The sequence below is a fragment of the Centruroides vittatus genome, unplaced genomic scaffold (genome assembly GCF_030686945.1).
Source record: "Centruroides vittatus isolate TY-2023 unplaced genomic scaffold, ASM3068694v2 contig_905, whole genome shotgun sequence".
In the NCBI taxonomy this organism is placed as follows: Eukaryota; Metazoa; Arthropoda; class Arachnida; order Scorpiones; family Buthidae; genus Centruroides; species Centruroides vittatus.
The window spans coordinates 689,304-703,282 of NW_027122595.1; the positions used below are offsets into that span (position 1 = coordinate 689,304).

A 13,979-nucleotide genomic window follows, 5' to 3' on the forward strand; every position below is an offset into this window, starting at 1 on the left:
TATTTTGACTAACTATTAATAATTCATATTAATTGTTAATAGTTAGACAAAATATATATAAAAGTGTACACATTTATCTCCAAGAGGGTCAGTGAATGTTATGACAGCAAAGTAGAAAAGAAGTTGGTGATGGACAGAAAACAGCAGGCCAGATGTAAACTGTCAAAAAGGTGCACAATGCACTAGATGGAAATTGGAACAAAGGTATATACATACCTCTATTGGCTTGACTGGAACAGTCCAATGGGTGCACACACCTGCACTGGCATTATACAAATGGTACCTTGTGTCCTTGATATGAGTTTTTATATATTTGTTCCCTTGATCCAACATTCTGATTGGTTTTGAATCTTTTTGTGATTCAATTGATCCCTCACCTGTTTTTAAGTGAAATTAGAGACCGTTTCAGGTTGTGAGAAAGTACAATATTAACATTAACTCAATCCCAATTAGAGATGATTGCTGATCTTAGGACCCTCATTGTTTTAAATCAGATGGTGTGTATACTTCTCATTGACAGTTAGTGATATTAAGTTTATGTTATTTGTAAATTCTCTGCTGAGGATGGCTGTCTGGCAGGAAGAAACAAACAGCATTCCTGTTATCATGACTGGATGCAAACAATTCAATCAATAAATATATTTTATTACAAAATTATTAGAGAAGAATATACTGTAAGACCCCGCTTAATGCGGGGGATGTGTTCCTAGATGAAAAAGCACTAAATGAAACAGCATTAAACAAAGTCATTTTAACATAGAGTAAATAGGGATAAAGGAATGTGACCAAAACTAAACAAATTTTACTTTAATTTTAAGTTATTTTTATATTAATTTGCATAATAATATATGTTTAATAACACACAAACATATGCACACAGAAATGTAGAGTTCAATTTTTGTGATGAAGATCCTAACTTTTCTGAAATTCTTGTTTTTTTTTTTTTGTTTTTTTTTTTGCAATAAAGTTGTGAAGTTTTATTTGTCACTTTTTTCTTTCCTTAAGCAAATGTCGATAGCAGAAGATCGCATCCAAAATGCCTTGTTTTGCTTTTGCACTACTTTTAAAATCCAGATCATTCACTACAATTTGATCAATGAGTTTGGTTACTTTTACTAAGGAAATCTGTAGAGAAATTTTTTGGGTTCTTCATTTTCAGAATCTCTATTTTCCAGTTCTACATGAATTCCTTGTTCTGCCAGTTTGTTGATAAGGCTCTCACCAGAAACCTGCTATAACTCCTCAATATCCTGCTCGTCTACATCACCTACTCCTGATGACAATAAGTTTAGCTTAATCATACAGCGATAAGCTCTTCTCGTTGAGAATTCTTGGATACCTTCAACCATAACTTCTTTCTCACTTCATTCGGGCATTTATCAGTTAATTCCTGCCAAGCAAAGCCAATATTGCCTATAGCATCCATGATATTATATTTTTTTCCAAATTGCACCAAACATAGATTTAAAGAAAGTACACCTTTTTGCCACCATTTTCTGATTGGTTCATGTTTGAGAATAATTGCATTATATATGAATCAATGAAATGCTGCAATAATTTAAATCAGCATAAATTTTGAGCTTTTTTGTAGACTTTGAGCTGTAAAGTACTATTTTTAGTATCTTAGGAAACCGACACTAACTGTGGTCGGTACAACTTCCGTTAACCTAACGGGTACTTTATGCGGATTCAAGATTAGTTTGCCAGGCCTGGGCTTTTACGCGTGCACCGAAAATATTAGTAAGAATAACGACAAATATCAAGTCAAAGCAAAAGTTTCAAATATATTTAATTAGTAAATCGAATTTAACTATGTACAATTGTCTATAATTCAAAACAAAATTTATTAACGAAAATCAACAAGTCAACCCGACAATAAAACTCAGCTACTTAGCTTAACTTAAAATTAATTCCCCTTTGAAAATTCGACAAATCAAATACTTAAGAACTATGAACAAAATCTCTTACGAACTAAACGTCTATCCGTCACCTCACTATACTAGGAACCTCTTTCCTCAATCCTTTCACTATCGTCAAATCGAATTCTTCTTTAAACCCTTGGATCGCCTAATTCTCAATCTGGACTTCGACCAGGAATCACCTCGCTCTGGAAATCACCTCGATCGTCTTCAGTTAGTGTGCTGGTTTTATGCTGTGAGTTGACATCACAATTCAGCTAGGTTACTCCCCTTATTTACATACTTAGTTTTTCTAACATCAAGTTTTTTTCTGGCAGCTTTAATTTTCCGACAAAATCTTACAAACCATTTACAAAGTATTTAGCACAATTTTCTGGGATGTTTTATGACGGTTTAGTAAGTATTTCTTTGCTAGTGAATGTGGGGATTCCTCCCCTCCATTTTTTCTGCAGACTGTTTATTTCCGCTGGGCAGCACAAGTGCTCGAGATTTTTTCCTACGTACGGCACTCGTTCTTTCGTGAGTTGGTTTATTATTTTCTTTTTTGGTTACTAATAAGAGAGTGGTGGGAAACCTTCGTCCTAACTGAACATAAGCCCCAAACAAAATATAATAAAACGAAAAAATAATAATAAAATAAAAATAACGCTCAGACTCAGTTCCTTACAGAGCAAGCTGCCATATATCGAATAAGCATTAAGCAAGGTCTTACTATATATATATATATATATAAGTATATATATAAGTATATTATTAAACAACCTGAAGCTCTCTTCTCTATATATATCTTATATATAAAATTCTCGTGTCACAATGTTAGTTACCTTACTCCTCCGAAACGGCTTTACCGATTTTTACCAAATTTTATATGCATATTCAGTAGGTCTGAGAATCGGCTACTATCTATTTTTCATACCCCTACACTATTTCCCCCCTTTCAAAAATATATTTATATATGGATTAAGGCTTTTATGTCCAACAGATGGCGCTAACTTCCGACGACCTAAGTTTGCTTTTCTGTGAGAATGGACTGAAGCAGATCATTTTCTATCTATCTATATAAATAAAATATAACGTTCGTTTGTTCCTACCGATTTCTTTGAAATTTTGACACAACGTTGCATTCGAATACGCACGTGTTTTTATATAATATACATGTCGAAATTCCCCCCAGTGGGGGGAGATGGACGGGATTAAGGCTTACCGTGAAGAACTCGGCTTCTATTATACTACTTTACATGCGGTTTTTGCGTTTTTAATTGCGTTTTAATAGGTTACGTCAACAGAATATACACTAAAAAGGGATTTTTCGATATTCCCCAGCGGGAAAAGTGACGGGATTAAGGCTTACTGTGAAGAACTCGGCTTTTATTATACTATTTTACATGCGGTTTTTGCGTTTTTAATTGCGTTTTAATAGGTTACGTCAACAGAATATACACTAAAAAGGGATTTTTCGATATTCCCCAGCGGGAAAAGTGACGGGATTAAGGCTTACTGTGAAGAACTCGGCTTCTATTTATACTATTTTACATGCGGTTTTTTGCGTTTTTTAATTGCGTTTTAATAGGTTACGTCAACAGAATATACACTAAAAAGGGATTTTTCGATATTCCCCAGCGGGAAAAGTGACGGGATTAAGGCTTACTGTGAAGAACTCGGCTTTTATTATACTATTTTACATGCGGTTTTTGCGTTTTTAATTGCGTTTTAATAGGTTACGTCAACAGAATATACACTAAAAAGGGATTTTTCGATATTCCCCAGCGGGAAAAGTGACGGGATTAAGGCTTACTGTGAAGAACTCGGCTTCTATTATACTGTTTTACATGCGGTTTTTTGCGTTTTTAATTGCGTTTTAATAGGTTACGTCAACAGAATATACACTAAAAAGGGATTTTTCGATATTCCCCAGCGGGAAAAGTGACGGGATTAAGGCTTACTGTGAAGAACTCGGCTTCTATTATACTATTTTACATGCGGTTTTTTGCGTTTTTAATTGCGTTTTAATAGGTTACGTCAACAGAATATACACTAAAAAGGGATTTTTCGATATTCCCCAGCGGGAAAAGTGACGGGATTAAGGCTTACTGTGAAGAACTCGGCTTTTATTATACTATTTTAGATGCGTTTTTGATTGCGTTTTAATAGGGTACGTCAAGAGAATGTACACTAAGAAGTGATTTTTTGAAATTCCCCCCATGGGGGAGTGTTATACATTTATAATAGATACATTTTGAGCCACAACAACGCGTGACCAGGTCAGCTAGTATATATATATATATAATTATTAAAAATAGCAGATTATTTATAGCCAGAATATTTAAGGCAATTGTTTGGCTAAATATAACATTATGAAGGCGTCAGTGAATTTTAAAATATTAATTATTATGCAAAGCTTATTTGTGAATTATTGTAATTTAAGTTTGGTGCTTTAAGAATTGAGGGATGAAGTCATAGGGAGGGGTGGATGTCCAGGTTTCATAGTAACCTGTATTTTCCTCTGGGACTTTGAACCAAATTTTTCATAGTTATTATTTGAGTGGATCAAAGAGTTCAAAAGTTAATAGGGAATACACAGACAGGCATTTTGTTTTATATATGTATATATAAAATATGTATATTTATAATGAATCACTATTTATTATACATATAGTAGGAAATGTCAAGCAACAATGGATTTCCACCTTCTAAAAACAGATCCAAAAATCATTTAAAAATCACAAATTTTAAACAATAAAGATATAAAAGAAAAATAAAATAACAATATTATATATATGATGACATAAAAGATGAGATAGATGTATAAAGGTATAAGTTAAAAGAATAATAGGATATAACGTTAAAACGACAAATATTAAATTATGAATTATATTGAAGACAATGACAAACATGGTTAAATTGTTCAAAGTTAAAGTGCAGGTAATGTTTGACTATGGACATATGATCGGCATACCAATTAAAAAAAAAGATCTATGGGTTATAGATAAACAATGAAAGGGAGTGAACAAACATGTTTTCTTGTTTTTGTAGGAACTCTTAATTTTAGCCAGTAACTATTTATTAGTTCATTGAAGAATTTAAAACATAAGATGCAATCAAAATATTTAATTCTTTCATTTAGAAGTGGAAGATTAAGTCAGACTTTAACAACATTGGGTTATGAATAACAGGTAAATTACTAAATTTGTTTAACACGTTGACTGCCATCTACGAGATGACTCGTAGTTACCGTTTCTGCCTAGGACGCCACCTACGAGTTATATCGTAGTTTGTTTCCTTGCCATATTTGTGCAGCTACGATGTAATTCGTAGTATATCAGTGTAAATATGAATAGATAGCTTCAGGGGCAAGAACAAAAAATCAAGTTTGGCTTACATGAACAGAACATTTATTAATTAATGAACAGAAAATATAATCATAAAAAGTTTATTCAAAATCGAAAGCAAAACAATATTTTTATTGTTTGTGATAATTTATAAAACAGAAATATAAATTTAAACGAACAGAAAATATTATAAAATGTTTATTCAAAATCAAAAGCAAAACGATATTTTTATTGTTTGTGATAATTTTTAAAACAATCTTCTACGCAAAGGGCTGGCTTCTCAAGACAGATTGGACAGAAATAACGCGTTTCTCGGCGTTTTTTAGCTTTGGTACAAATTCGACATGGCTTTGTCGGATGTTGTTTTTTCTGAGTAGATGGGATACTCTGTAAATAGTGAAGCTTCTGCAATTTAATTTTTTTTTGAAACTGGTTGAATCTCTTCTCCAATCAACGCTTTGACGAATGCTTTTCTAAACTTTTAGTTTAGAGAAGCATTCGTCATAATGAGAAGCATAAGTTTTATTTTAGAGAAAAAGAGAAGCATAAGTTAGCTTATAGAGAAGCATAAGTTTTATTTTAGAAGAAGTTGCTTTTTGAAAGAGTTTGTGCGCATTATGTATATATATTTCTATAATATGTAATGCAACCTTTTTGGGCCATCTAATAGTCTTTCTTAGAGCTGTGTAGTACGATAGCATTTGATCTGATCGTCAATGCCAGACATTCCATGATTATAATCTCGAATTATATTCGGTTTCATCGAACATTTTCCATTGCGATTGAACACCTCTACCATTTCAACAACGTGCATGTTTGAAATGGTAAGGACTTCTCGTTTGTCTTTCCATTTACATACAGTAACAGGACCATTTCGCTGCCAAATAAACTCCCCCATCCTCACCAAAAATTTTGTCAGATTCTGAATCACTTAGATTAGTGTAGTAATCAAGTTGTTTTTTAGTCAGTGGTCTTTTCTTATCCATTTTGGGATATTTATAATTTGATTATAAAAATAAATAAAAAATAACACTCTCAAAAAAGACGTAAATGTGATGTGCTCGCCTCTATATCCGATTTATTACTAATGAATTTAGACGCACATCTCCGATTGGCTGTAGCGAAGTGACAGGACGAATCGTGTCTGTGCACGAATTAACTCGTAGTTTGGCTTTAGCGAAGAGCTTTCTGTTACATAAGCCAACTACGAGATAATTCGTAATACCTTTATTTTAAGAAAAACACATTCTATATGCTATTTGATTATTACTATATACTCTGATTAGAGTTTTTAATAATATAATATAATTAAATTAAGTTGGCGTTTTACAACAGAATCCTAAAAAGTCACGTGGCAGTCAACGTGTTAAAAATAAGTAAAGTTTGTTAATTTCTTTATTAACTTTACTAAGGAGCAATAGACCAGATTGGTAAACAGCAGTCTATTACAGACTGAAAATTTGCAAAGAAAATAGCTCTAAGAACCGTTTTAGAAGAGATTGTGTGTCAGAAATGTCATAGTATTCTCCAACGAACTGAAAGGGATTTTACATCAATTTGAAGTGTAGAAGTCAGTTTATTGTCAAAAACTATTCCCAGGTCACTGTATGAGTCTGTTTCACTTCTATTAGTGAAATAGGCAAAACATTTTAATGCTCAAGATAGTGTCTATCTTTAAATTGCATATTAGTGTCACTTTCAATTAGGGTTTCTCGTTCCCCGGTTTTTTGCTTGTCCCGGGATTCCGGGATATAAGTGAACCGTTTCCCGGGAAATCCCAGGATAAAATTAATTATTTTTAAGATGTACAAAATATCATGAAATCAAATGATATAATTATTTTTCATTTTTTAAAGTAATTTAATATGTTTGCAACCTCCAAAATCATATTAATAATGCTGTGTAAGATATATATTAAAAATTATCTTTGAATTATGTAGAAATGTCCACCAATAGAAAAAATTTATTAAAGTTTCCTGGAAACTGCATACAACAATAAAAAAAAAAAATGTGACTTTGAATTAAGTTGAAAATTTAAAGAAAAAATGAATTTAGATCAAACTCCTAACTTAGAAGGTAATTTTCGTTTTTTAAATAAAACATAATATAAAATATTATTGTAAATTTTTATAAGATTTTAAAAAGCAAAGATGGTCAATATTCCAATCACTCAATCTAATTCTTATTTTAGTAATAAAAAGTCTTGCTACTGAGAATGCCCTTTCCGATTCAATTGATGTCATTGGAATCATGTTTAATGCATTTAAGAGAAAACAGTTATGTGTTTTTTCACCTGTAGCCTGGAGATTTCTAGTTCGTTTTCGAGATTGTAGTACTTCTATTGCTCTCTAGTATTCTTGATTTGTCTACCTTGACTGCTTTAATAGCGGTATTAAGCTTGTAGCCCAATAATTCGACAGTTTGTCTTTAATAATTAGGTTTATGAAGAAAAACTTCATACTTGCAGACTTCGTACTCATTTGTATCCTGGCCCAATTTGCACAACCTGGCGTTATGCAGTTATTGAAGTTACTGGGCATGGTTAAAAACTAAAACAGCATAATCACAATTATTCCAGATATTACAGGTTCTGACAAGTAAAGAATTTTCAGAATCCTGCCACAAACAAGCTACTCATTGATTATTAACCATTTGTGACATGCCATAACGAGCAAAAATTTAAAAAACTAATAAGTAGGTTTAAAATTAATAAATACAAATGTATTCTGACAGTTTATGAGTTAATTATACTTTCTATTTGCAAAATTTCCTGAACTTTAACACAAAATAAGAAAAACGTGAATTTTTAATAAATTTGCGGGATTTCCCAGGATATTTCCTGGGTTAAAAAAACAACCAAGATCCCGGGGTCTCGGGATCCTGTTTGAGAAACCCTACTTTCAATGCTTGCTTTGGAAGCATGGGATATATATGAAAAAATCAAATTACAGATTTCAGTTTATTCTTACAGTAAATATATTAATGAAATTTTAAAAATTTTTATATTACCTAAATTTTATTTTATCTTGAAACACTTCAACAAAAAATTTAATTGACTATTTAAGTATAACTATTTATTATTATTAATAATGCTGTTTATAGATAGTAATTATTAATTCAAATTATCAATTTTTTTTTACAGCCAGTTAGTCAAGATTCTATTGCTAGAAACTTAGCAGATAAATATTCTGCTGACATCATAATATCATTAAGTGGGTTGAAATTACTTTTAATAAGTCAAAAGTTAGAACCTGATATTGAATGGGAATTGCCCATAGTTATAATTTCATCAGAATCTGAACAGTCAGCTCTTACTGGTAAGAAATAAAACTGATAATTAAAACATAAGTCTATAAAGGCTTTTTAAATTTAAAACATAAAGCTCAGATAAATCATTTTACTATTAATATATGATTGCGTTATAAAAATAAGTATTAATGCAATGCTAAATGTTTAGTTGTCTAGAGGTTTCTAAATATGATTAAAGGTTTTACAAGTCATTTTATCTGTCTTCAGATTCTTTCAAATAAAATTTCAAGACTGCTTTTTCTTCATTTTTTATTTAAATTCTATTTGAAAGGATCTGAAGATGAAAGAAGTCTTGAAAAAATGTTTAATAATGTACTAGAAACATCCAATACACCTTATTGCTGAGAACAACTATTTATTAACTAAAACTAACGTTTTCGGCCCAATTTATGGGCCATCTTCAGGTTACAGTTGTTCGACTCTAATGCAAAATCAAACACATTCAAAATTAAACCAAATTAGAACATACGTTTAAATTAAACTAATAGAACAAGCATATCACAAAATAATAATTAACAAAATCAAATAACATGAAAAATGAAAATGAAAATAAAAATAAAATAAAATACTGTGACTGGCCGTAAATCTTAAGGAACAATTCCTTATGCATTAACTCAGATACCTACTGAGTCACGGCAGACTTATTTTTACGTGTGTTACGTCTTACTATGTATTTCCAGGATGACGGTAACCCCGTCGCATCCTTATAATTTAAACATCTGTCAGCCAAACTCGCTCTGTAGATTTCGCATTTCTCAGTTATGGATGACAGCGTTGGCGAGCGTACTTTTGCAAGAATTTTGGCATCTTCCCATTCAACCACTGAACCATCCGCTTGCGCCATTTTGGATAATGCTGTTGCGCACCTGTTTTTTGCAACATCGTACCGGTGCTCCTTTATCTTCACTCCAAGGTTTCTATTAGTGACACCTACGTAGTCCTTATCGATTCCCAACTGGTCATTTTTGTAGGGAATTGCATATACTCCTGCCTGCTCTTTATCATCAATTCTTTCTTTGTCATTTCTAATCAACCTATACACTGTGGGGCCCTTTTGCATATTATACTGGTGTTTTTATGTCTCGCTATTTGCTTCATAATCGGGAAGAGACATTTATTATACGTAAACTTCGTGAATTTACCCCCAGCCTCCGGTTTCTTCTTAGAGCTGCTCCTAGGTTTTACGTACGCCGCTACTAAACGCTCTATAGTTCTTGTTCCAAACCCTAACTCCTTTGCTACCTTTTTGATTCTACTCAGCTCATTCATCGTGTCCATTATATTCGAGCAATACAAAACGCTCTTCTGATTAGGGCCCTAAATGCGGATGATTTATAAACCGTTGGTCATTGGAATTTGCCGGAATATACATCGGATCATGTGTGGGCTTGATGTACACCTTCGTGCATAAAGCTCCACTCTTAAATTCAATGCCAACGTCCAAGAAGTGTAGCTCCTTGTTACTAACTTGCTCAAGGTTAAGTTTTAAGCCATGTTGGTTAGAGTTCACTTGGTCTAAGAATCGTTGTATCATTGCGTCATTCTTCCAAATAATTAGAACATCGTCCACATATCTTTTGTAGATAATTATGTATTCATTATAGTTGAAAAGTGTCATGTGTTCCATCTTTCTCACGACCAACTCACAGAGCAGGCCAGACATCGGGCTGCCCATTGGGACCCCTCTTAACTGCTTATAAACTTTACCTTGGAAACTGAAAAATGACTGAAAGCATATTAGATCAACCATCATCTCCAAATCTTTTCTGTGCTCGTATGCTTTTGGGTGCAACCCACATAACAGGTTCACCAACTCCTCAAAACACGAGGTAAGATTTATTGAAGGAAACATACTCTCGAAATCCATAACTGTCACAATCTCATTGTCCATTAATGATATATCATGCAGGTTATTAACCAAACTAAACGGGTCCTTTGCGACAAATTGGTAGTCTTCAATTAGTGGTGTTAAATGCCTATGCATACGTTTTTCCAGAATGTAGGTTGGTCCTTTACATTTCTCTACAACCGGTCTAATCTCTTTACTGCTTTTATGTATTTTTGTGAACCCAAACAACCTAGGTACGCCTGGGCAGGTAATGTGGGCCCCTTTTAGGAAAAGGAATAACGATGCTATGGGTGATTTTTCCAATTTTTTTAGTTTTCTGTCAATTCTTTCAACAATACCTCAGTCTACCTCTTCACACTCCGTTTTTCTTATATAGTCATCCATGGCTTCATTGTACCTTTGTTTCTTCATTAAGACCAACTGCTTACTCTTATCCGCCCTAGTGACCACTATATCATTAGCATCCAACCATCTTCTAGCCTGGTTTATGCACAATTCTTTACTCTGCTTCCTGGAGGATTTTTCAGTTTTGAACGCCATTTTCCATCTGTAATAGTCCTTATCCACTTCACACATACCTACAATTCCTCTTTCTACTTCCGCTACTATGCCTCTCCAGTTTTTACTGTTGTCCGGAACATAATTAGGACCTTTCTCCAGAATCTGTTTAACACTTTGCGGGAGTTGAATCTGATCCCATAATATATACGGGCTTGGCTTTAAAATGCTCTTAACCTTGGACGGTTGCTTTTTCGAAATCCACAGCAGTTTTTTCTTGTATTTCTTCCTTAAACTAATGCTTATCTGGTCCGTTTCCCAACTACTCTTAAATTGATATTCGCTAATGTATCCGGGTTCTTTTCAAATAAATTCTCTTTGAGTTCCACTATTTCTTTAATGGTTCTGTACTTTATATTCTTTGCTCGTTTAATTGAGTTATTTAAGCATAGCATTCTTACTCTTTCCTGTATCGACATACATTCATCAGGCAACTTAATTCTAAAAATGGACATTGGATAAATTCTTCTTGCCCGACACTCTTTCAAGAATTGTAATCTGGAGTCAATTTTTACAATTTTCACAGCTAGTTTCCTATAACTCCTATGTAGACAAGCCAGTGACGCCATAATTACTCACTTACTCAGACTCAGCTTCTTAATGAATATGCTAGAAACATCCAATACACCTTATTGCTGAGAACAACTATTTATTAACTAAAACTAACGTTTTCGGTCCAATTTATATATTACCCCGTATATGTTATGGGATCAGATTCAACTCCCGCAAAGTGTTAAACAGATTCTGGAGAAAGGTCCTAATTATGTTCCGGACAACAGTAAAAACTGGAGAGGCATAGTAGCGGAAGTAGAAAGAGGAATTGTAGGTATGTGTGAAGTGGATAAGGACTATTACAGATGGAAAATGGCGTTCAAAACTGAAAAATCCTCCAGGAAGCAGAGTAAAGAATTGTGCATAAACCAGGCTAGAAGATGGTTGGATGCTAATGATATAGTGGTCACTAGGGCAGATAAGAGTAAGCAGTTGGTCTTAATGAAGAAACAAAGGTACAATGAAGCCATGGATGACTATATAAGAAAAACGGAGTGTGAAGAGGTAGACTGAGGTATTGTTGAAAGAATTGACAGAAAACTAAAAAAATTGGAAAAATCACCCATAGCATCGTTATTCCTTTTCCTAAAAGGGGCCCACATTACCTGCCCAGGCATACCTAGGTTGTTTGGGTTCACAAAAATACATAAAAGCAGTAAAGAGATTAGACCGGTTGTAGAGAAATGTAAAGGACCAACCTACATTCTGGAAAAACGTATGCATAGGCATTTAACACCACTAATTGAAGACTACCAATTTGTCGCAAAGGACCCGTTTAGTTTGGTTAATAACCTGCATGATATATCATTAATGGACAATGAGATTGGGACAGTTATGGATTTCGAGAGTATGTTTCCTTCAATAAATCTTACCTCGTGTTTTGAGGAGTTGGTGAACCTGTTATGTGGGTTGCACCCAAAAGCATACGAGCACAGAAAAGATTTGGAGATGATGGTTGATCTAATATGCTTTCAGTCATTTTTCAGTTTCCAAGGTAAAGTTTATAAGCAGTTAAGAGGGGTCCCAATGGGCAGCCCGATGTCTGGCCTGCTCTGTGAGTTGGTCGTGAGAAAGATGGAACACATGACACTTTTCAACTATAATGAATACATAATTATCTACAAAAGATATGTGGACGATGTTCTAATTATTTGGAAGAATGACGCAATGATACAACGATTCTTAGACCAAGTGAACTCTAACCAACATGGCTTAAAACTTAACCTTGAGCAAGTTAGTAACAAGGAGCTACACTTCTTGGACGTTGGCATTGAATTTAAGAGTGGAGCTTTATACACGAAGGTGTACATCAAGCCCACACATGATCCGATGTATATTCCGGCAAATTCCAATGACTCAACGGTTTATAAATCATCCGCATTTAGGGCCCTAATCAGAAGAGCGTTTTTATTGCTCGAATATAATGGACACGATGAATGAGCTGAGTAGAATCAAAAAGGTAGCAAAGGAGTTAGGGTTTGGAACAAGAACTATAGAGCGTTTAGTAGCGGCGTACGTAAAACCTAGGAGCAGCTCTAAGAAGAAACCGGAGGCTGGGGGTAAATTCACGAAATTTACGTATAATAAATGTCTCTTCCCGATTATGAAGCAAATAGCGAGACATAAAAACACCAGTATAATATGCAAAAGGGCCCCCACAGTGTATAGGTTGATTAGAAATGACAAAGAAAGAATTGATGATAAAGAGCAGGCAGGAGTATATGCAATTCCCTACAAAAATGACCAGTTGGGAATCGATAAGGACTACGTAGGTGTCACTAATAGAAACCTTGGAGTGAAGATAAAGGAGCACCGGTACGATGTTGCAAAAAACAGGTGCGCAACAGCATTATCCAAAATGGCGCAAGCGGATGGTTCAGTGGTTGAATGGGAAGATGCCAAAATTCTTGCAAAAGTACGCTCGCCAACGCTGTCATCCATAACTGAGAAATGCGAAATCTACAGAGCGAGTTTGGCTGACAGATGTTTAAATTATAAGGATGCGACGGGGTTACCGTCATCCTGGAAATACATAGTAAGACGTAACACACGTAAAAATAAGTCTGCCGTGACTCAGTAGGTATCTGAGTTAATGCATAAGGAATTGTTCCTTAAGATTTACGGCCAGTCACAGTATTTTATTTTATTTTTATTTTCATTTTCATTTTTCATGTTATTTGATTTTGTTAATTATTATTTTGTGATATGCTTGTTCTATTAGTTTAATTTAAACGTATGTTCTAATTTGGTTTAATTTTGAACGTGTTTGATTTTGCATTAGAGTCGAACAACTGTAACCTGAAGATGGCCCATAAATTGGGCCGAAAACGTTAGTTTTAGTTAATAAATAGTTGTTCTCAGCAATAAGGTGTATTGGATGTTTCTAGTATATTCATTAAGAAGCTGAGTCTGAGTAAGTGTTTAATAATGTAAAAAATCTCTAAACTCCTAAAATTTAGTGTT

The 13,979-nt window shown here is 33.8% G+C and overlaps 1 protein-coding gene across 1 annotated transcript in view; it reads left to right on the plus strand.

Moving 5' to 3' along the window:
* The window catches only part of Ice2 (Interacts with the C terminus of ELL 2), a 105,651-nt gene that overhangs the window by 24,010 nt on the left and 67,662 nt on the right, over positions 1-13,979 (plus strand). The window contains exon 7 of the mRNA XM_067281115.1: positions 8,391-8,565. Within this exon, the coding sequence (XP_067137216.1) occupies positions 8,391-8,565 (175 nt within the window). The remainder of the gene's footprint in view (positions 1-8,390; positions 8,566-13,979) is intronic.